Genomic DNA, 25345 nt, shown 5'->3' on the forward strand with positions numbered 1-25345 from the left:
TTCCAGCTCTGACTTTCTTTCATCCGGCTTAATTGCCCCATTCTCCTTGTGCTCTTACTAACAGGTTTGTTTTGCCCTCTATTCGATGCTTTGTTACTTGTTTAGGTTGGAAGACATGTTTTATCTTTCTCTGCTATTTCTGTTATCCACGTTAAGGTAATGGGATTTTTTTTGCCCCCTCCTTGCTTATGTGATGCAATACTCCCTTAGTACTATTTAGCATCAAGAGTTACGTCTCTTCTCAAAAGTTATATTTGATAATATGATTAATATTAGGAGAAAGTATACTAATATGGTTTTTGTGATTCCTATTAATATTTTAATAATATTTACTATAAATAATTTCTATTTAGTTATTATATAACTATATTAATTGATATCTATATTCTTTTATTATATTAAGTTTAATAATAAGTATTCATAATTATTATTTTATCATTTATTATTTATTTTCATCATATATGTAGAGTGTCTTTGCGATGATAAATATTTGACTTAGAAATTTATTTAAATGTGATGAAGCAATATATATATTATTATTATTTTACTATTCATATTAGAGATAATATAAAAATAACATATATTATAATCTATTTGTTATGTTATTCATTTATTAGTATTATTTGTTACAATATTTTGTTTTATAATCTATCTTTATATTATAATTATATTATTCACTATTATTTCAAAATGGGGACATTACCATGACGGCGATTTCTTTTAGTATCTTCGATTGACGGTAATGGACTCTTGTTTCCCCTCAGGGTTCCACTATCCCTTGATTGACATAGAGAGTGGTTACCTTTGTAAGGCACAAATTTATTGATTTCATGATTTGTTGTTCACCTTGATTGTTTGTACTCTGACTTTTCTATTTCAATGACAATTGTATATTTCTCCTTGTTGGATCTGAAGATGGAGTTTAATTGATATGTTGCCGAGTCTTTCCCTAGGTTTGCATACTAAGATGTGAGTCTGCATGTATTGCTACGTCAGAGTTTGAGTCTCTCTGTCAAACGTGGTTGCTTTCTCTTTTGATCTCACTACGTTGGCTAAGCGGGATTCTCTGAAGCTTAGTCAGATATGTTCCTTTTCCTGAAATCCAATATGACTCCTATCCTTATATATGCATGAGTGGTAATAGACGTGGCTATTCATTTAGTTGTTCTATGTGATCTTTAACTTAATATATAGGATTTGATACAAATTTTAATATATTTTTATACTTCAATGATAATACATGTGTATTATATGAATTATTTATATTATTTTATTAAATATAATATTTGACATATTTATAGTATATTTTAATAGTATAATTTAGAATTATATTATAATATTTATTTTATATATTCCAAATGATTGATACATTTCATTTATTTATCTAATTATATTGTTATTCATTAATTATATATTAACTTATAATATATTATGTTTAACTATGATAATATTGATTTAATATATTATATTATAATATATAGTCGTCTATATAATTGTATTTTAAAACATTTTTATTATTTATTATTAAATTGTATTCTAGAAGTGGGGACATTACAGGGCATTACAAACTACCCTTTTTAGTGGTTGATGAAGACAAGAGGGAGTGCTCGGTGATAATGAAGATGTATATGATGGTCATCATCCTTCTTGAAGGGGATCATCAACTTGCACCAACCCTTATTTCTCCTACTACAACTAGAAAACTATCTTATTTATCTTGATATCTCATTCCTGTACTAACATATAACATTGTTACTAACTATTAGCTATTAGTTATTGGTGTCAAAGGGCTGCCACTTCTTGATCACAAAAGTACTTAACTGATTAAGTATGACTGATTCAAGAATGGGGACATTACACTGGGTGATTGGAGCATATTTCATTAGTGCATTTTGCACATACGAAATGATTGACATAGATACCCACAACCCAATTGAGTGAACAAAGTTTTACAGAAGGAATAAATGGTGTAGCATTGGCTAATAATGGACAAATAACACACTTTTGCCACTTGGGAAGGTGTTCTTGGAAGGTATTTGCGAAAACACACAAAGCTAGCACGTGTATGAAGATGGACCCATAGTTTGGCTCAATAGGAAATAGACCAAAGCATAAATACTAACGGTTTGCATAATAAAAAAAAGGGGGTCCATCACTTCCACAATAAATAACACCTAAGTCGTAAAAGTGACTAAGTGGTTATTGCAAGTTGATGACAAAAAAACATGTGCCAATGGGAGGACTTATGGTTTTTAGGTTAAAGCTTAATAGAACCCTAGAAATCATTTGGAGAAACTCTAGAATTTTGTAGGAGTTATAATAGGAAGAACCCATAGGTTCAATTTGGGAGCATAACAATATGAAAAAACTTCAACATATTCACATATGAGACTTCCCAACCTCCTTTCACACCTTTGGAGGTGGAAAATTCAAAATATTTCAGTTTTCCCACTCAAAGGCCTTTTTTGAATTTTAAATGACTTTTCATTTATAAGTTGCCCTCACATTTCGTTGGGCATTTACTTTTGAGGGGAACATAAGTAACTTCAATAAAGGAATTGTTTTCACATTTACAATTTCAAACTTAATTGTAGATTTTAAATACTTGACCCTATTTATAAAAAGCATTGTCAATGTTTTAGAATCCAATTTTGCTCATGTTTTAGAATCCAATCAAAGCAATTATTGGCGCCAATTCAAAGGCTTACTAAAAACTAGATGTTCTCTCTAGGAAGTTTGGAGAACACACTGAGAGTCTGAAAATGCTTTTGAAAATGTCACTAAATAACATAATGCCAGATAAACTCAATGCCATTGTCAAAAACCAAGAAATATTGAACCTGTGCTCTTCATGATCTCTGGAGTTCCCTTACCAAAACCAATGAGCCTACATAAATTCAAGACATGGGCTAATTGAACTAACTATGCTTGAGATGGGGACATTACAATATCAAATGGATTTATTTTGTGAATGACAATGTACATTTTAGTTGGGATGTTTGGAGAAGCATGATGCAATGCAAATCCTTTTTGACTACAATGCACAAAATGGTTCTTTTGGACTAGCAATAATGTACTGATGTAAATGTCGTATAGGTAAGAAAATTAGAGGTTGTATTGAATAGATATAAGAAAGTTTTCTGTATTCCATGATCTCCAAGGTGTAATTTGAGAATGCTCAATATAGCCAAGAATTGACTAGTGCATTCCCTAAGTTGTTGATATAGAAAATATCTAACCTACTACAAAGTTTTTAAGATGGGCCAAATTAATACATTAATGTGGGAAGGATTGTCACATGTTCCATTAATCAACGCACATGTACATGGTTACTCCTCTTGGAAGAAAAGGCCAATGGCTTCCAAGGGGGGTGGAGAGATAAGGCTTCCCTACCCTAGTAGAGGATGTCATTTATATTTTTTGTACATGGCTCAATCATTTTTGTAATAAGTCACCTAGAATGACAAGTATGTTTGAAAAGTAAAGCGATATTAATTTTTGTCAAGGAAGAAATGTCTATGGATATGTCTGTATACAGATTGATTAATAATTTATAATTTTACTAGTATCAATCGTTTACGTGGTTAGAAATATCAAAAACCATGCCCATTGCCTTCATTGGTTGTACTAGTGGTCTTCTCATTGACATTATTGGGGAGCTCTCATTTGCATTCCCCATAAACTTTTGACTGTTGTTTGTCAAAGTTTGCCTGACCCATATATATAATGAATTGTTCCTGACATATTGTTTTAATCATAGTTCACAGACTCTCTCAGGACAAACTCAGCAATCTGAAAGTACTAAAATTAAAATCTCTTAAAGAAACATTTTTTTTTTTTTTTTTTTTGGTGAAATCCTACAAAATGTATTAAATAAAAAAATGGCATCTTGAAGGAGAAAATGCATGGTTCTACAGCAAAAAAAACATGAGAAAAGCACATTATAACCAGCATTTTACCTGCGGTGACATTTTTACCCACATTTCTTTTGCATCTATAAAAACATGAGAATTAAACTTGTCGATACTTATGCCAGCAAAAAAATCAGAGTACACAACTCCTCGGTGAGTACTTGCAGACTTTTGCAAACTATGGTTTTAATTTAGATTTTCTGTTTATACTATTATTATTGCGGTTTATTATTGTTATTTGTAGTCAGGCAGACTACACCCAGTATAGATTTAATATTCTTGTGAACTATTGTTTTGCATGGGTTAATCTCTGACTTGCATCTAGGTGTGTAATTCTCTCTTCCAACTAGATATGTTGCTTATCTTTTCTCAAGAATGTCATTTAGTAGATTATGAAAGGAAAAACTAGCATAATCAATAACAAAAAATGAAAATTAATATGAATCTCCCATGTCCAAGCATAGACTGAACTCACTAATAAAGTCCGAAAGAGTAACTCAGAACATCGGACCTATACACACATTTTTATTTCTAATTTCTCTCCTTTGACAAAGATGGTATGCTAAATACCAGTCAACGTGTAATCTCTCTTAAGTTTTATATGGGACACTCTAGGGATCCTATCAGCAAAGTCTGTTTCTTCTAGAATTAATTCCATATGCATGGTCTTGAGAATGAATATTTATAAACAATGCCCACAACCAACTAAATACTAAGTAAATATTGATATGACATCTGGAGTCTACAACTAGTCTTGTATTAATTTTATCAGTATACACCTGAAATATTATAAATTTAAATTGCTTACTCATCTTAAACTGAAATCTCACTTCTTGCCTCAAGAACCACTTCATAATGTAAAATATGCTTTTAACAAAGAACTGAGAACAAGAGGAAAGTTAGTGGTTAAAACTTTCATTGAGGGTGCCTCAAATAATATTCATCATATGCAGTATGCTTGAGACAGAACATAAAAAATGCCTTAAAATTGTGTAATAGTCTTCAGGATCCCTGAAAGTTCTATAGAATTGGCACAGAAACTAATTATTAAATATAAGTCGACTTACAAATATGTGCCTTAAAGTAGCAAAATGCGAATTTTTCTTTAAAGAAACAAATATGCCAGTATTTGTATGTTTCTGGAATCTGAAGTTTATCACATATGGTATAAGAAACTTTGTGCTATTAATAGAAACAACAGACTTGTACAGGTTGATCCGCCCTTTTCAAAATGTTTGGCATTTATTCATAATTATTAATTTTTCTATACCTTGGACGCCATAAGTGTAACAAAAATGGTAAATGCTTAGAAAAAATGTGGACATTAAAAACAAACTTGGCATCAAATTTTGTATGTATTGCATATTGTTGACCAATTCTCGGCCATGGTGATCAAGTAATCTAGTTGGTTTGTGTTAGGTATGTTGCAAGAATATATCATCATTTTGACCTATAGTATGTCATTTAGTTTGATCAAAGTATATAATTAATTTTTGATACAGGCCTGTCTTTTTGTCCGAAATTACTTGTAAAACACCAAAACTTTCCTGTTCACATAAGGCATTACATATTAGTTACAAACGTAATCGGCTAGCATGTTAACTTCTATACTAATTTTTTGGTAATTTTCTTTCTAGGATCTATATGCTGTCAATAAATCACCTTTCCAAGTTGATTTTGCTATTTATTTGTTTTATGCCAACCTAAATGCTCAAGTTATATTATCAGGAGTAAGGACGATTCATTTTCACCAAACAGAATGTTAATAAAATAGATTCATTATCTTCAAAATGATTCTAAGAATACAATATTTGCCTTCTACTAAACTTCCCCCTGTAAATCAAAAACATATATTTCTGTTTATTCAAATAATCTAATTTTTTCACCCTAGGCAATAGATGTATTCTGGATAGTTCAAGATAGCAGTAGTGTTCTGCCAATAATAATTTTTTATCTGCCTTCTTCTGACCAAGTTATTGAAGAAAGATTTATTACCTTCATTTTTGTAGGGTGAAAGGTAAGCGTTACTTTAGTTGTCCACCGCTTCAAGGAGTGATGCTTCGCCCGGATAGAGTGAAGGTTGGTTTGGGTTACGAGTTCATTCATTGAAGATTGTCTTGTTTTATTGTAGTCTTAATACATAAATAAACTCATGAGGTACTACTTATTTTATTTAGTATTTATTTTCTCTCAAGGCTGAAATGATGAGTCACATTCTAAGAATGAATGATGAGGTATTCATGGACTACTTTCTTTTCTTTTTGAAAGAATATGAATATTGTTACAAGCTAGGACTCTCATTGCACCAAAAGATTGACTTGTTAATGCCCGATACAACTACTAGACTTATAGAAGACACAGGAGGCCGTTAAGCCATATCACGAGCTCTGCGAGGAACGCTGGCCCAGTGCCAACAACTACCTCCAAGGCTCCAAGGACATGCTCATTGTAATGGAAATATATTTCAAGATCAACAATATATATTTGCAGGTGGAATCACTACTTTTTGGAATCAAAACCCCATGAATGGTGTTGGAAGTTTAATGGGAAAGTTAGACATTGAGGAGGGGTGAATCAGGATCTATAAAACTTTTATCCTTTCAAACAAATATGAAATCTGATAACTTCACCTCTAATGCTTATCTCAACAATATCATAAATCACATAAACATTTCTTGATATGATGTACTAAATCTAACAATTAATCACATGCATGAAATATGTAAGCAAATGATCAACATATAACACAAAGATTTTGGTTACTTAGAAACCCTCCAAGGTGAAGGTAAAACTAGGGTGAGGATGGCACCCACAAATCTTCACTACTACAACAATAAAATTTGCCTGTTAGGGCTACAAATTTTGATCAATTCTGATGATCTACCCTGTGAGGGGTTTGCCCTGTTAAGATCTTACAAGACTAATACAATCTACCTTGATTAAAAGATTTAAACTCACAACTAAGTAAACACTGTGTTAAGAGATTTACAAAGTCCTGTTAGGACCACTTTGTTAAGAGATTTACCTTGATTACACTCGCTAGAATGTATTAGTACTTGTTCCTTCGGTTTGCACTTCAAATGCTAATAATAGATCTCCTCTTTACAATCTCTAATCTCATCTCTAATTTGATATATCTGTATTCTTCCCTTCATTGCTCTGCTCGGTCACTCTATTTGGTTCACCTTGAGACTTCACCTCTAGCATCCAAACACTGTAACATTCCGAACAGGATATTTGCCGGATTCCCTTAACAATACCCTTAGAAATTAAACCTTGTGGACAATTTACAACACATTCAGAAACCAGTACAATTTCCCAATTATATAAATGTCCCCAGATATAACATTCAAAATCGGGTATACGAACATGAGACACAGAGCTATAATAAACCAGAAGATTCTTCAAATTTATAGAACCCGTTATTTGCAATAACATTTAAAATATCGACATGCAACCAAGGTTCATAGACTGGTATGATAAAACCAGAAAACTCTAATAATTTCTCAAATAGTGATGTTGCTTTGTACAACAGCAATATAACATCCAACAACTAAACGTTATTGTATTTTACAACAGCAATACAATAACTAGCAACTAAAAATCCAATCTTATACACAGAAGTTACAGTCAGATTGGAAAAACAAGGAAAGAACCTATAAGCTCGATGAGACACCTGTAATGATATCTCCCTTGACAATGGGTTTTCGTCCACTGCCTGCCTGCACGAGGGGCTACGTCCTCACACTGGCTGAAAGCTGAAGCTTTCTGAAAACTCTCACAAGAGAGAACTGGAAATCTGAATAATAAATCAAGCATATCCATCAAGGAGCAACTTCCTCCTTTTAAAACAAAATCCAGACTCTTCGGCTCCTCTCTGGTTTCGTCTTATTCCCTGGTGGCTCTTCAACTTCTCCAAAGCATTTCGTCTTGTTCCTCCTTGTCCCTTTATCCTCAATATAACATTAAATCGACCTTTTTAATATTTTGAGCCCTAATCTCAAAGTCAATTTAATATTGCATGAAATAAGACTTCAATATTTTCTAATGTTCCAAAGGGAACATTACAAACACAGAAATATGAAATTAGTGTTTGGATCCTCTTCTTATAACCAACTATATAAGTTTCTAGATCAAAATTGATGATCTAGATCCATCTCTTTTGCCACTTAGGCCTTCCAATTTTCTAATTGGCTAATCACCTTGCATAGGGATTAATGATTCTTAACCAAATTCGTAATCACCTCTGTGATTTACTACTCGATCATTAAAACATGCATTTAAATTGACAAAAACAGTTTACCTCAATGTTTGTGCCATTCCAAACAAATATATCAAAACTAGTTTACTTGGCACTTGAACATTCAGATGCTGGGTCATGTCTAATGTTCATGTTGTCACTCGGTCTCTATCTGCTCGGCTTATAGTGTGTGACTTGGCATCTATACGCTCAACATGTACTATCTTCTGTATGACTCAGCATGTATTGGAGTACTCAATGACCATTAGCATGTTTGACAATAGTAACTGCTTGGCCTTAGTAGGATAGCTCGGTCGTAGTGATGACCCAATAATCCTACCTTCTAAATGACTAAGTGTTTGACACAAATAGACAACATGACTTAGGGATTAACAATCTCCCCCTTTGACATTAGTGGCAAAAACACTGTCATGATCAAAGTTTGTTCAATACAAAATTGAAATACAAGTACTCCTTCTTAGAATATAATCCATACCTTGTGTGGTATTCAGTGTACATATACTGACTATGCCACTTGGTATATACATGCAAAAATTTAAAATTATTTTCCTCTCTGCAAAACCTTTTCTTCATTTGATTCATTTGATCAAGTCCAACTATCCCTCATTATTTGGTCATGTCCACTATCCCCCTTGTTTTTGTCACTCATGGCTGCTGGGGTGGAGTGGCGGTAATGCCATACTTGTCCAAAAATGACTTATGAATCTGTACTATTGTAGCTTGAGCATGATCCCAACTCATCTTTATAGCCTCCAAAAATTGAATCTTGATTTCGAGTGTAGCAGCTAGATCCACCAAACTATCAACAGTAGAGAGATTTGGATCTCTTTGTACTAACTCCTTTGCTGATTGAAGCTCTCTCTACATAACCTCTAGATGAGTTGTCAACAATGTTTGAAAAGAGATAAGCTTAGCCCTTGTTCTTCCATCATTAGCCATCAACTCGGCTAACCTAGCTTGGGCAATTATTAATCTATTAAAATGAAATGAACTTGAACTTGCGTCCATGTTCAAAGAATGTCCTATTGACCTTAAATCTACCTCTTGTCTATCTAAGAGGTCTTGATTTTCTTTTGTAAAGAATGTAGCATCAGATAACTTTTTGTACAAGGAATGAATATTCTTGATAACTAATTATTTAGAAGATTTGATAAATGAACTTGCTTTATTGCAACTTTAGTGGAGACTTTCTCTATCACTTTCTTCTCAAATTTTTTGGCTGTCTTCTGCATTAACTTCTCATCTGAATCAACATTACTATCATTTACCTTGTACATAATTTGAACTAGCTAAGCAATAATAAGGGCTTTCTCATCAAGATATTCCACATCAAATGCTTCTTTGAAGATTTTCTTGATCTCATACAATACCAACCTCTGTTGTTGCTCCCTTCTTAGCTCTTCCTGTCTAGTTTTCCTTGCCAACAGGTCTTGTAAGGCTATCATTTGCTCATATGTTATTTGTGTCCCAATTCAGAATCACAATATCTTCATTCAATGTCACTAACTTGGCAGGTGACTGGATTGTCTTCTTCTTACTCCTCTTACCTTTTGAGTCTGGAGTGTTAGAGCTCAGCAATGATAATTGCATACTTTGGGTTTGGAGCTCTAGACTTGGTTGTTGCACAATATCTTATGTGCCCTCGACACCTTTTTGTTCCTCAGCTCTTACGAGTTCACTTGTGGAACCTGGTTATCCTGTTTCCTTTTCTCCCTCAATCAGAGGTCTTCAGATGATTGGCCTTTCATTGCTTGTAGTAGATTGCTTTACTTGTGCATTCTGACTCGCTGACTCCTTATACTCTTCTTGTGCCGGCCTACTCTGTTGCTCGGTAATTACAACCTGTGCCTCACCTGACATTTGCACATTTGTATCAACAATAACGTTAGATGTGTCTATTAAGCTCACTGTTAACTGTTGAGGTGGTTGTTAATTACCAATCTTTGGATATTCCTTTATTTGCGCAATTACTGGATTTGTGTCCTTTAAAGTGTTGTTGATAGATTAAGGAGCTTGCTCCTCTTTTCTTGGCTCGGTAGAGACTAACTTTTTTGTCTTTTTGTAGTCACATTGGGCAATGTATTTTCAGGGGTTTCATCCTCAATAGTGACTATTTCTACCTGCTTTAGACTCTCTTCTACCATCTTCTAAAACTGTTTCCACTAATTGCCCAACATGAGTGTAGATATCTTCTGTATTTTCAAGCTCAACTCTTTCATCTTCCTTTTCTTCTTCCTCTATTGTTGTAGGCATCAATCCAAAAACTTTCTTCCAAACTAACTTACTCTCCTGAACAACATCCTCAATTTTGTTTCTCAAAATTTTGTATGTCCTTGTCTTTGGCTCAAATGTCTTTGCATAATCTTTCATTGCTTCCCTAAATCTAGCATGGCTTGGGCTAATGTAGCCTCTCTCATTTGCTTTTCAGTAGTCAATGACCATTTTCATTTTGCATCAATTTTATTGTACAATTCTTTACCTAATTCTATTGGTGTATATTTGAAGTTTACCATCATATCTACAACAGCCCGTGCAACTTTCTCTAAGGTTTCATACTTAACACGCTTTGAAATCGACTCAAGTCATCAGATTCAGTCCTTTCAGCTTCATCATCCTCTTCATCTTGTTTGACAACTAATTTTCTCCTAGACCTTTTCTTTTTCTGGCCTTGCTCAACCTCTTTAGCCTCTGATGGTCTCTTCTTTGGACTTTTTCCCTTGAATGGCCTTGTGATCTTTACTAATCCCTTCCTTGCTAGCTCAGCAGCTGCATGGCTCACTGCCTTGGACCTTTGTCCAGTGACCTCTGTGGTATGGAAGTGGGTGGGGTTACCACTTTCTTTAGGTTCTTCTTTACCTTAGGTTCGATAACTACAACTTCTTTGCCCTTAGTTGCTTGAGGCTTGGCAACAACAAGTTCTTTGTCTTTTCCTTCATCTTCTTCATCATCATCACCTTCGCTGCTAAGGTCTTCTCCTTGGCCTTATATGATCTGCAATGGTGACTCTCCAAGCTTGCCTTCCAAGTCTTGGATCATTTTTTTCCTCTTTTTGTCTGCATCATCATCTTAATCTTGGTAGTCTCATATGTGCCAAATGGCTTGGCATTCTTGGCAATTTCGTCTACCAACAGTGATGTAATAGTAGCAGACACTTCATCTACATTTACTTCATAGTGCATAGGCCTTAGCCATGCCACCCTTGGTATTAGTGCCTGAACATATGTATAGTCCGTATCAACTAGAAAACATATGTGATCATAATATTGATTAACTATCGACTTAGGTATCCTTGATCTATTCTTCATCTTTGTCTTAAATTCTTCAAAATAACCATCCATAATGGTTTCAAAATTTTAACCTATCTGCTCAATAAACTCGTTTATATGCTCGGTAACAGGCCTTGACTTATCCTAAACAACATCCCCAACTATGGGAAAAGAATTATGTACATAGAAAAATATACAAATGATAAGAGAACCAAACTAACACCTTTCCTTATTGCGCCAAGGCTCTTTGTAAGTTGAATCAATTGTAGCTCGGCCAAGTCATAGTTGTGGTCCTTCTCAACTAGTTTATATCCCATGTCAACAGCTATGCATGGCTCAGTATTCAGTCGGCTTGACTGATAGAACTTGTGTGCAATAAAACAAATTGCAAACTCAATAATTGGATCTTGAATTGAGTTTGTTGACATACCTCGGCTATTCCACTTTGTCTTTGTGAGGTCTTCAATTACATCCCTCACTTGACAATGAATAGTCTTCACTCGATCTAGAACAGGGTAACCGGTTACATGATGTATGATGGACTTTGTAATCTTAATTGGCCTGTTCTCCATCCATAACTTCATATCATGTGTCCTGCTTAAAACAATTTGAATTCATTAACCTTGAACACTGTGGTGAATTCTAGGGCACGAGTTAACCCTTTCTTGACCACAACTTTGTTTTCATCCTTCAATACCCCATTCTCGCACAACTAATCATATGCATTCCTCAATTCAAAATTACCTATCTCACTAATTTTGCACATGTAGCATGACCTTACATTGTGCACCATGACTTCACGGGGAGGAATTTGAGATAACGCTCCTGAAGAGTCTCCTTTCAATGCAATCTCTGGATATACCTTCAATTTTAGAGGAGGGCATGCATCATTGTGAACAATTCAAGCATTATTGTCCTTCAATGCTTCCCTCTTCTCACTTGTAGACGCAGACGATGCCATTTTGAAAACTAGGGTTTCAAACCTTTAAGCAATTTCACAAATTTACAACTTTTCAAACTTACACTTTTGGCTGATGGCACACATTAGAATCTTTCCAAAACTTGCACAAGTTACTCCTTGAAATCGTCTTGTTCTTCACTCTGAGAATCCGATAGCCTGGTGAGTTAAAAATGAATTCAAAAATCGACTATATACCTTCAAGCGATCAAAATGATCTTCCATTTAATGCCCTCTACCCTAAGTAGGTAGAGGAAAAGTGCATGACAGGTGTCTCGGCTTGCTCTCTAAAACTCGACACACTTACCTACTACAACACTCGATTAGTGCCATGACTCGACTCATACTGACATACCAAACTGACACCTAGTCATTACCAAATTTTCAACTTGACACTTCAGTTCAAACATCATCTGTCCTTATGCATCTTCACTCATGCTGATGTGGACTTCAATACATCTTATGCCTGGAACTGATGTAAGATTTAGCAATTTGAGAGATATAGTTCCATAAATACCTTCTTTACTTAGTTTGAGGTAGTGTGATCACCTAATCCATTGGATTGGGTGATCTCGGCATCATTAGCTACACTGGTGCTACCTTCCTCCTTCTTTCTCCATGTTTGATTCATCTGATTTCTCACTTGTTCAGTATTCATGGCTTCTTTGCCATTGTTCAGTTCATTGTTAGGGGTTGGTGCTTGGGTCCTAGAGTTTCTGCTCAAATGACCAATCTTATGACAGCGATAACAAACTAAATTGCCATTCATCCAACTCTTGGATTTACCTTTTAAATGTGTCCTAATACAATTTGCTGCGATATGACCATATTCACCACATAACTAACAATCCCAATTGAATGAGTTACCTTGCTTAGGCTCATTTCCTTGCTTCTTAGAAGTCTAATTAAGTTTTGCCTTAGATCTGCAATCTTGTGCTCTTGTGCTCTATGACCATACTTCTGACATGTATAACAATAACCTTCAAATCTAGAAGTGGTTGGTGCTTTATTGACCTTTGATCTACATTCATGTGCTTCATGACCTTGCTTGTTACAATTAAAACAATATTAATTAAATTTGGGCTTAGGATTTGACTTACCAATCATGCTTTTGCAAACATTTGTTGTATGGCCTAGCTTTCCACAGTGATAACATGTAGGTTTGTTGTTCTTTGGCTTTGCATTCCTTTGTTCTCCACTCTTTGATGCTTCTCCTTTCTTGAAAGATGATAAGTGCTCGGTATAGCCTAGTCTAGAGGTGTCATTGGATCTTCTCTGTATTCTCATCAGTTCCTCAAAGTATCTTAGAGCTTCTTTGGGTTCATGCATCCTTTCAATGAATTCCTTTTCAGATCTTAACTCATTCTTAAGTTGATCATTCTTTGATCTTAGATTTGCAATCTCCACATCTTTCCTATTCAACTTTTGATTTACACTTAGCAGTTGGTTGAGCATATCAAATTGCTTGTGTGTGAGTTTCTGCACATCAGATGTCCTTTCATCAAGTCTTGCAGCTATTTGTCTCTTGTCTTCAACAACCATTGTCTTATCTTCTTCTTTCTTTTCCTATTCGGTCACTTCACACAGTCTAACTGATTGGATTTCATGTTCTTTCTTTGGTTCTCTTATCTTCTCATTTAGTGTGTTGTCCCTGTGCAACAGATCTGCTATTGCTGCATCACTTTCACTGGAATTTCCATCATCAAATAGACCTTCATCGTCTTCCTCTTGATATTGTGTATCATTCTGTTAGATTGCCATCTCATTCCTTCTCTTTAAGGATCTTTTCAATTCTTCTCTTGCTGTTTCAAGCTACTATAGTGCAAGCTGTATATCAAGCTTCTAATTTTCAATGATCTTTCCCAACTTTAGGCCTCCATCTCCAAGATCTTAACTCTCAAGTGGTTAGACTTCAACTAAAAGAACAAAGCTCTGATACCAATTATTGGTAGTCTAATGGGAAAGTTAGATATTGAGAGAGGGGGTGAATTAGGATCTATAAAAATTTTACCCTTTCAAACAAATATCAATTTTGATAACTTCACCTCTAATACTTATCTCAACAATATCATAAATAACATAAACGTTTACTGCTCTGTATTAGATCTAACAAGTAATCACATCTATGAGACATAAGAAAATGATTAACACATAACACAAAGATTTTGGTTACTTAGTAACCCTGCAAGGTGAAGGTAAAATTGGGGTGGGGATGACACCCACAAATCTTCACTGCTGCAGCAATAAAGTTCACATGTTAGGGCTACAAATTTTGATCACTTCTAATGATCTACCATGTGAGGGATCTGCCTTGTTAAGAGCTTGCACAACTTATACAATCTACCTTGATTAAAGGATATAAAACTTATAACTAAGTATGTACTCTGTTAAAAGATTTACAAAGGTCTGTTGGGACCACTCTATTAAGAGATTTACTCTTATTATAGTTGCTAGAATGTATTAGTACTTGATCTTCGGTTTGCACTTCAAATGTTGATAATGGATCTCCTCTTTACAATCTCTGATCTCATCTCTAATTTGATATATCTGTATTCTGCCCTTCACTACTTTGGTCAGTCACTCAGTTTGGTTCACCTTCAGATTTTGCCTCTAGCATTCAAACTTGCAACCTCTCTTGCATGCATATGAAATTAGGGTTTGGATTCTCTTCCTATAATCAACTGTAGAAGTTTCCAGATCAAAATCAACGATCTAGATCCATCTCTTTTTCCGTTTAGTCTTTCCATTTTTCTAATTGGCTAATCACTTTGCATAGGGATTAATGATCCTTAACTAAATGTGTAATTACCTCCATGATTTACTCCTCGATCATTAAAACATACATTTAAGTCAGCAAAAACTGTTTACCTCAATGTTTGTGCCATTCCAAACAAATATATCAAAACTAGTTTACTCGGCACTTGAACATTCTGATGCTTTGTCATGTCTAATGTTCATGTTATCACTTGGTCTCTATCTGCTTAGCTTATACTGTGTGACTCGACATCTATACGCTCGACATGAATTGTCTTCTGGATGACTCAACATGTATTGGAGTACTTGGTGACCATTAGCATGCTTGGCAATACTAATTGCTTAGGTTCAACTGAATTACATAGAAGTCTTCTATATATTGCTCAGCTTAGTAGGATAGCTCAGTCACAGTGATGACCAAATAATCGTGCCTTGTGAATGACTAAGTGTTTGACACTAATAGACAACATGACTTAGGGATTAACAAAATGGTAGATAAGATAAGATAAATTTATTAATATCCAACAAGAGACCAACAAAAGGGTCTAAGGGATTAAAAGATTACAACGAAGGAGACAACCAACAACAAGCGCTCCAAACTATGTCTAGGAAAGAGCAAGCAAGAAAGCAAAAGAAAGACCATCAAGTCAAGGACAAAAGGTCTTTCATCGGCTGGAAAAAATCTAGCACTAAAGAATACAAATGAGGGAGACAGAGAGCCCCAAAGGTAGAAAAGGATCTAGAGTTAAAGGTCATTTCGTCTTACTTGGGAAAAGCATAACAAGGATTACACTTGAATATACGAGCACATAGACTGTGAACTTCGTTTTGCAACTTCAAGTCAGAGTAAATAAGATTTCTATGTAAATATAATTCAGATAAGTCTAAGTTGTCCACTCAAACTCAGAATTTGGATCCAGAGAATAGAGAATAGTTTGGGCCTTTATATTGGAGGTTGCAATGGGGGATATACAACATCAATTCTAAGTCCTTTGATCTACTACTTTTTGAGATGCTACATCAAAGGCATTAAATAAGGAAATGAAGAACCACCAACTTTGGCATCAATATGGAGGTCACCCTTAGGTGGAAGGTCATGGGCTCCTTAACACTAAGTTTCCCCTAGATAACACAAGTCGTGGGTCATTATGAAGCAGTGAATATTATCATAACATTGTGAATTAATGATGAAAGGCTTGATCTTGAACATAAATGTCCAGAGGAGCATTTTATGCTTATAGGAAATGAAATGAAGACACCAAGATTGTAAAATAGCAAACAGTTCTATTTGAAGAACAACTCAAATTCCTAGAAGGAAAATTTTATTTCAATACAGGTACATGGGGTCAACATTGCTTAACATTGAAAATAAACTAATATTTGAAGAAGCAAACTGGTATTCTATGAATTAAATTTTGAAGAACTTCAATTAATTGATTGAAAAAAGTATTTCCTAGGTGGTTTTCTTATACATTGCCAACTTCTCAGTCATTAATGACTGAAAAGTGCTGCAGTAAAATCTTTTTTTCAATACAAAATTAGAATTCTCCAATTCTTTTTCATTTCAATGACGAATCCTTACAACACAATTTGATCCATAGAGCAGAAAGTTAATTTAGATTGTCTCAATTATGGAAGTGATGACAATTTTTGACATGTAGTGGTAGAACATCTATAATGTCCCCATTTCCAATATCAATTTTGATAATAGATTTAATATAAGGAATAAATATAATATAATATAATTATAATTGCACTTGATAAAGTTAAATAAATAATAATTCCACATTTATAAGGTTGAATTTAATACATAATAAATAATTTTAATAAAAATAATAATAAAAGTATTATAGCATAATTTAATATTATTAAACATTTTATTTTAATATAGTATAATATCAATTGATATATAACAGTATTATGAAAATAGTATAATATAATTAACTCTATTGATAAAATAACATAGATAAATTCTTAAATAAATATATTATGAATGATAATGATAAATCTATTACCTTAATATGATTATTATACATATATACAAGTCAAACATTTTAATATAAAGGAGATATGACTATGAATAGTCATAACCTTTACCTCATGCTCATATATTAGAGAGGAAGATGACTAAAGCAGGGGGAATTACGAGGGAGCAATTTAATCTCTTCTTCATAGCCTCTCTAATCTGCTCAATAAAGCGGTATAAATCAACAAAATAAGAGAAGACAAAGTGCCCCATCAAGATTAGAATATGTAGTTATAGAAACTATAATACACGGAGGATGAAGCTTGGAATCATCACTTACGAGAGGATGGAGGAGGATAATAAAAATAGTTTTTAGTGACTCTATTCAGCCAAGAGATGAAACTGGCGAAGTTATGTAGCGGGCATGTGGATAACATGTGATCCTCCTCACATCTACACGACCAGATAGCGCCGATCCATCACAATGTATAGAGATCAGACTTGGAAGCGACTTAGAACATTGAGAAGGAAAAGGAGAAGTCGGTTACCAGCAGCCATAGAGGAGAGGGCATCAAAGAATGAGAAAAAGAAAATGAACAACATAAGATATACTTCACATTAAGGAGAATAATATGGAATGGATAGAAATCAGTGAACATAATATAGGAATTCATAGTCTTCCATTTTATACACAGGACTCAACCCTTCATACACAGCTCATATAAGGAGAAGTGGCAGTCTGCAAAGAAATTGCAACATGCAGATAAGCCCAGTCAACATCTGACAAACACAGAATGGAATACACGGCAGCTAGCTTAACAATGTGAAATCAGATAAAAGATCAAAAATATAATTTCTCAAAGACCAGATGGAAGATATTCTGCAAATGGAGATGGCAACTATAATGACCAGCATCTAGTATGGTAAAACTATGTCCTCTCAAAATCATCAAATGAATATTTACAGCAACTTATCAGTGGTAATCTGAAGATGTCTTTATCATAAATCAGGATAACTATAGTTGGAGATACAAACATCTTCCACAATATTTAATCCACATTGACAGTAGCATTTTTTGAAGATAATCAGCTGCATACATTCAGATACTCATATATTGATATTCCTAGGAGAAGTAACATTCTATGAGAGGTTTTCCAAGTTGCGCAAACTGAAACCTACGAAGATGAACGGTAGCATAAACTAGATGTTAAAGAATAAGATAATACTAATTTGAAGTAATCTATAAAGCCAATACTGGAAAATAGGCAACATAAGCACATATAGGTTCATTATTATTTTGAGACAGAGCTAAGACATTCAAAGTAAATATTACACACACACATACACACACACACATCCACACGCACGCACGCACACACACACACACACACACACACACACACACACCCACACACACGGGCACACACACATATCAGAAAAGTACTAAAATATTGTGAAGATCATAATATTGCAAAGAAGTCTATGACACAAGTTTACCAATGTTTTAGTAGCAAACTCTAGAGAGATAATTTTGTAAGGAGAGAGCATTTTTTGGTGATTGGCATCATTCTTTTGAGGTAGACAACTTAGGGACATACAGTGGTATTAGAGCATGATCTTGCCATCCTGTAGGGTGAAGACAATGATAAAAAGATCAATTTATTAAATAAAATTGTTAAAGAAGCCTAGAAATATGATTAAACAAATGAGGAATCTAAGTTCATACAAGTGATTTATTGTCAAGATGGGAGAGGCAAAGTAAATCCACTTGAGTTAGTAGATCCCAAGATGTGTAAAAACATGGGTTCCAATACCTTGAGGAAAGATTCCAAGATAAGTGAGGACATGGTTTCAAATACCTTGAGGAAAGAGTCCAAGATGGGTAAGGACATCATTCCAAAATCCTTGAGGAGAGAGTCCAAGATGGCTATGAACATGCAGTCCTAATGCCTTGAGGGAGCCTACTTGTAGATAGGTATCTAGCACCCTGCGACAATGAAATTTTTCGTACTCAAAAGAGACCATTAAATGAATCAATTGCAACAAAAAGATATCGGAAGCTGTAAAAATCAATCATACATTTACCAATCAAATTAAAACTTAAAATCATCCAATAGGAATGTACTTAATTTCATCCTTCAAATGCTCGATTATATTATTAATTCAAACTTGGATTTTGAGCAAGAGTTGTGAATTTATTGAGATCTCGAAAATCAAATGAGAATATGAATTGCTTGAGGACAAGCAATTTCGAGAGGGTAGGACTGTAATATCCCCTCTAACAATATAATCTAATATTCATATTCATATTTGTAATTAACTAAAAGAAGATGTATATTGATTACTAGATCAATAAATATTAAACATATCAAGGTAATGGAATGATAAGTTATAATAAGAAGTTAATACACCTAACAAATGATATCATTTCTTGTATAAATGAAAAACACAATTAATACTACTAAGCATAAATAATATGACCATTACAAATTGTTAAATATTAAAATCAATCTCATGAGGGTAGACTAAATAAATATATAGTCTTCAAAATAACTAGCATAATAAATGTTAATAAAAGAGTGGATATATATAATCAAAACATATAAACATAATAATGTTATTGATTATCAACACCATTAGTGAAAATGAATAATTAAAGGAGTGGCAACTAGACACGACCTTCTAACATGGAAAGCCCACCCTATTTAAGTGGGTCGGGTGGGAATTACCTAGACATGCAAAAAAAATCTTAAAAAATCAATCTTGAAAAAGGATAAATATGCATTCATTACGTGGTATAGTGCATCAAATAGCATTAGAAACTACAAATTATTATTAGTTTACCGTTGGAGTAATTTTTAGAAGAAGTAGAAAAAGCACATTTCCCATTTTGGATATGTGTAATGGAATAAAAAATTAAGAAAAATAGTCTCATTTATAAGGAAGAATATATGAGCTGGAGGATTAAAAAGTAACAAAAAATATTAATTTAGAACAATACAAAAAGTCATTTTTCTATTTGAATAATAAAGTAAGAAGAAGACAACTAAAAAGTAGCCTAATTAATAGGGATATGTCTAGATTTTAGGAGAATTAAGTGGAAACCAAATAAGAGGGACTAAAGACAAAATTATTATATAAGGTGATTTGGGTGAGATTATTATTACTATATAAAGAGATTTAGATGAGAATTTGAATTAATAATTAATCTAATTTTAATAAGGAAAATAATAGTGAGAATCATATAAAATAAAGTGATTTTAGACATATTGGGCAAGAGAAGTTTAAAAATAAGGAAAGGTGAAGTGAAAGAATAGAAGGAAATAATTGACGTATTTGAGAAATAGTTTTCTTATATTTCACTTGGAGAAAATATCAAAAATATTTACTTGAATTATCTATACTAATTTGGGAATAAGAATTCAATAAAAACATATCCCAAGTGGGAACATTATAGTGGTATCAGAGCATGATTTGGCCGTCCTATAGGGTGAGTCTTAAATAATGATTAGCATATAAGAACAAAGGATCATCAGTGAAGGTGAAGTATGTGAAAACTTGAGAAAAGATTGTGGATACTTTGTGATAGACATATGATTGAATTATACAAAACATTACAGCAGAATTGTGGATAACCTTTCAACAAATGTGTGGAAGAAGAGGAAAGGAAGAAAATCAATAGAAATGAGAGATATGAGGAAGGATTCAAATAAGAGGAATAGTTAATTCAACAATGTTTTGATGGAACTCAAAAGGACACAACAAGAATATTAATCAAATATATATAAGACCAATCATTGATTTAGTGATCTCTTATAGTTAATGATAAATTCTTGCAAATATCTAAGAAAATCAATCTTGCAAAAGGATAAACATGCATTCATTACGTTTTATAGTGCATCAAATAGCATTGGAAAATACCAAATTATTATTAGTTTACCATTGGAGTATTTTTTTAAAGGAGAAAAAACACATTTCCCATTTTGGATATGTGGAATGGAATAAAAAAATAAGAAAAATAGTCTCATTAATAAGGAAGGATATATGAGCTAGAGGATTAAAAAGCAACAAAAAAAATCAATTTAGAACAATACAAAAAGTCATTTTTCTATTTGAATAATTAAGTAAGAAGAGGACAACTAAAAAGTAGCCTAATTAATAGGGATATGTCTAGATTTTAGGAGAATCAAGTGGAAACCAAATAAGAGGGACTAAAGCCACAAAATTATCATATAAGGTGATTTGGGTGAGATTATTCTTACTATATAAAGAGATCTAGATGAGAATTTGAATTAATAATTAATCTAGTTTTAATAAAGAAAATAATAGTGAGAATCATATAAATAAAGTGATTTTAGACATACTGGGCAAGAGAAGTTTAAAAATAAGGAAAGATGAAGTGAAAGAATAGAAGGAAATAATAGATGTATTTGAGAAATAGTTTTCTTATATTTCACTTGGAAGAACTATCAAAAATATTTACTTGAATTATCTATACTAATTTGGGAAAAAGAATTCAATAAAAATATATCCCAAGTGGGAACATTACACTGGTATCAAAGCATGATCTAGCCATCCTGTAGGGTGAATCTTAAATAATGATCAGCATATAAGAACAAAGAATCATCAATGAAGGTGAAGTATGTGAAAACCCGAGAAAAGATTGGGGATACTTTGTGATAGACATATGATTGAATTATGCAAACCATTATAGCAGAATTGTGGATAACCATTCAACAAATGTGTGGAAGAAGAGGAAAGGAAGAAAATCAATAGAAATGAGTGGTATAGGGAAGGATTCAAATAAGAGGAATAGTTAATTCAATAATGTTCCGATGGAACTTAAAAGGACACAACAAGAATATCAATCAAATATATATATATATATATAAGACCAATCATCGATTTAGTGATCTCTTACAGATAATGATAAATTTTTTTAGAATATTGAATTTGTTGAGATCGAGAGGAAGAAGAAATAGACTACTCCAACTAGCCTCTAATAAGAGGAAAATAACGCATAATTATTGCTAGAAGGAATTAAGGCAGAGAGCTAACCTTTTTGAATGACTACACAAGATATTCTATGATTGGATACTCTTAAGGAAGTGAGGCAGGGAATTGAGTATTCTTTGAAAGACAGTACATACTGTTAAGGAAAATCATATGCATATGTAAGGATGGATACACCTAGAGTGGGTATTCATAAGGCCTAGGACGAGGAATAACTCCCTCTTAGGAAGGATGGATATATCAAGATTGATTATCCATAAGGTCTTAAAGAGAAGCACCCTGAGAAGATTGTAACAAACGGTTTTTCATAACTAAATCAAAGACACCTTAAGATCTAACAACTTCTAACGTTTATAAATGTAACTGATTCCATTTCACATGACAATGACTACTTTTAAAAATAACAGAAAGTAACTTTAATAATATTTGGTAAAATGACTATTAACTAATCTAACTGTAAACATGTTTAGTTGAAAATAGAGCAACAACTATCTTTCTTAATTGTAAATATGCTTAACTAAAAATACATATATTTTTATTCAAGTTTAGGTGACAATTAACTAAAAATGACTATCTAACATCCATGCTAAATGATCAACAAGTAAGTATCAAGAAGATTGGAAAACATAAAGTATTATTGAAGGATCCTTTATCTGATTGTGCAAGCTTTGGCATTGGTGAGAGAAGAAGCATTGACATAGGCTTAACCTCCCAACCTCAGACCATACTTATCCCAACACATCCTAACATATTAGAACGACCCTCCCTACCTTGGGATCAAGCTTGGGATGTTCTTTAGTCTAGCCATCCGAGCTACTGGGTGGTTTGAGTGCTTAATTAGTTATACCTATATAACTAATGTTATAGACATTGAGTGATCATAGAATGACACATATGCCTATAAACTACCTTGGCCAAGGATTTCCGATGGGTGCATGAACGCGATCACCACCACTTGACTTCACAACAGATTCCAATACAGGGGTGTGCATGAGCTGATAAGCATTTCATTATTAAGATATTCATATCTGATTTCCTTCTTGTTTCTTTGCAGGTTCACTCCACCTCTTCACCATTTGATGGCTTCCTTGTCAGTGAATCCTAGGTGCCTGAAAGATTATGAACATTATGTTTTACCTGCATCTCTTCAGCATTTCATGGCTTCGTCGCCGGTGAATCCTAGGTGCCTATAAAATTATGATCATTCTATTATTTTTTTACACCTCTTCACCATTTCATGGCTTCATTGCCTATGAATCCTAGGTGTTAGAAAATTAAGAGTGTTCTATTCTTTATGTTGGGGATTATGACAACATGATTATTGATGATGGTTCATACACTCATTAAAAGATCCTACAGCTACCATTCGATTTCTTAATTGGTGTTCCAAATTACAATGATATTACAAAAAGATCTTAATGAGACTATGAAAACTACAAGAGGCCAATAGCAAGGCAACGTATAGTAATCTCAATCATCACATTGTATAGCCGGCTGTAGTCAGACTTATATTAAAAAAAGTATGAATTTCGAAGGTAAGAATTTATAACTTGAGGTGTACGTGCTTGATGATCCGACTGGAATGTGGCTCCTCTTGTCCTTTGGTTGGAACTCCTACTTCGCTTATTTGTATTGCTTGCTTGATTATGGCTAGACTCAGAGGTTGCAAGTATTGGCGAAAATTAGGGAAGAATAGTATGAAATCGGTTGAGTAGACGAAATGTATGGAGTTGGCTTGGAATGTATGGACTCGACTTGGAAGAATGAAAATGTAGCAGAAAATAGGATGAGAGCTGTCATCTTGGTTGATCCACGGCTTCTCTTAAAAGACTAGCTATGGCTTCTTGGCTCCCATCAGTTTCAAGAAGTCCATTCGAATTCCTATCATTGGTTCGATTTTGAAAAAGAAAGAAAATGAGGAAGGAAAAGAAATAAAGAAAAAAAAATTGTAAAGAAGGAGTTGAAGAGATTATAAGTTCATTTATTATAATATATTCTTATATACGTTCACGTAAGTATATCGATGAGATGACATCATTAGATTATGTTTCTACAATTTATTGGTGCCATTTCATTTTTATATTTATGTGTTCGTATGTAAGTATTTATTATAATGATATGATAAAAATTAATAAACAAATCTCTTGAGGTATGTATTATATTTTAAATTAGATAATTTTATGTTTTTCCTATATTGTTTTCTTAATAGCTCATGCGAGTCTCATAATGTAGCCTGTGGTCAAGTCATCGTATCCCTTCCAAGGATGTCTAAGGTCATAACTACCGATCCTGATGATTGGACCAAGCAAACATCCCATTCCAATGATCCCGTTTAGCAATGCTTCCCCTCTCTTTAATCTTCTCCTACAATCACCCATGAAAACACTTTTACCATAATAATAATTTCATAGTAATTCATAATAAAACATATTAATTGTTATTTTAAATCAAACAACTGCTAATCATCTAATAACAGTTATTGGTTACCAACCATTTCATCAATGGTTTGTACAACGTATATAAATAACCAACTTATTTCACATGATCATGAAGGAAAAATAAAAATAAAAAAATAAAAAAATAAATATATATATATATATATATAATTCGTTAAATCCAACAATTATGAACAATTTTAAAATTAGGGCAAAATTTGGATGTAAAATATCCTCCCCCTTAGATTTTTCATCGTCCTCGATGAACATAACAACAAAAGTTTAACTAATACTTAATTAGTTTATACAGGAAGAAAGGAAATGTTCAGTTTCTTGTTCCAGAGAAAAGATGAGGGTATTTTTGGGAAATTTCATGATAATCCTTCCAAGTGGCGTTATTCTTTGCATACTGGTCCCACTAGACCTTGCATTGTGTTACCTCCCGATTTCGTAAGCGTAGCTTACACACCTCAAGTATTCTAAGTGGTAATGTACTTCTTAAGGTACGACACATGGAAGATGTCATGCATCCTGGCAAGGGCTAGTGGTAAAGCAATTCTGTAAGCTACTGGATTCACAACTTCCAGTATTTCAAAGGGCCCTACATACCTTGGGGCTAACTTGGCATTCTTACCAAACTTAGTAGTACTCCTCTAAGGTTTAGTAGAATTCTCTAGGTGTTCTTCTTGCATCTGCATAACTTTTTTGTCTATCATTAGCTTCCTTTAATCTTTGACGAATTTGAATTATCTTTTCTTCCATTTCCTTAAGCATTTTGGGT

The 25345-nt window shown here is 33.5% G+C and overlaps 1 protein-coding gene across 5 annotated transcripts in view; it reads left to right on the forward strand.

The window, feature by feature from the left end:
* EMB2804 (tubulin folding cofactor B) overlaps positions 1-25345 on the forward strand; it is a 316373-nt gene that overhangs the window by 233305 nt on the left and 57723 nt on the right. For 3 of the 5 annotated variants that reach the window (XM_089809401.1, XM_089809403.1, XM_089809402.1), the window contains exon 8: positions 5921-5990. The exons of the other annotated variants lie outside the window; for them this stretch is intronic. In XM_089809401.1, the coding sequence (XP_089665527.1) occupies positions 5921-5990 (70 nt within the window). The remainder of the gene's footprint in view (positions 1-5920; positions 5991-25345) is intronic. 5 annotated transcript variants of the gene reach the window in all.

Source organism: Cupressus sempervirens, chromosome 11 (assembly GCF_028749045.1).
Source record: "Cupressus sempervirens isolate cs-2001-9-10 chromosome 11, ASM2874904v1, whole genome shotgun sequence".
Taxonomy (NCBI): Eukaryota; Viridiplantae; Streptophyta; class Pinopsida; order Cupressales; family Cupressaceae; genus Cupressus; species Cupressus sempervirens.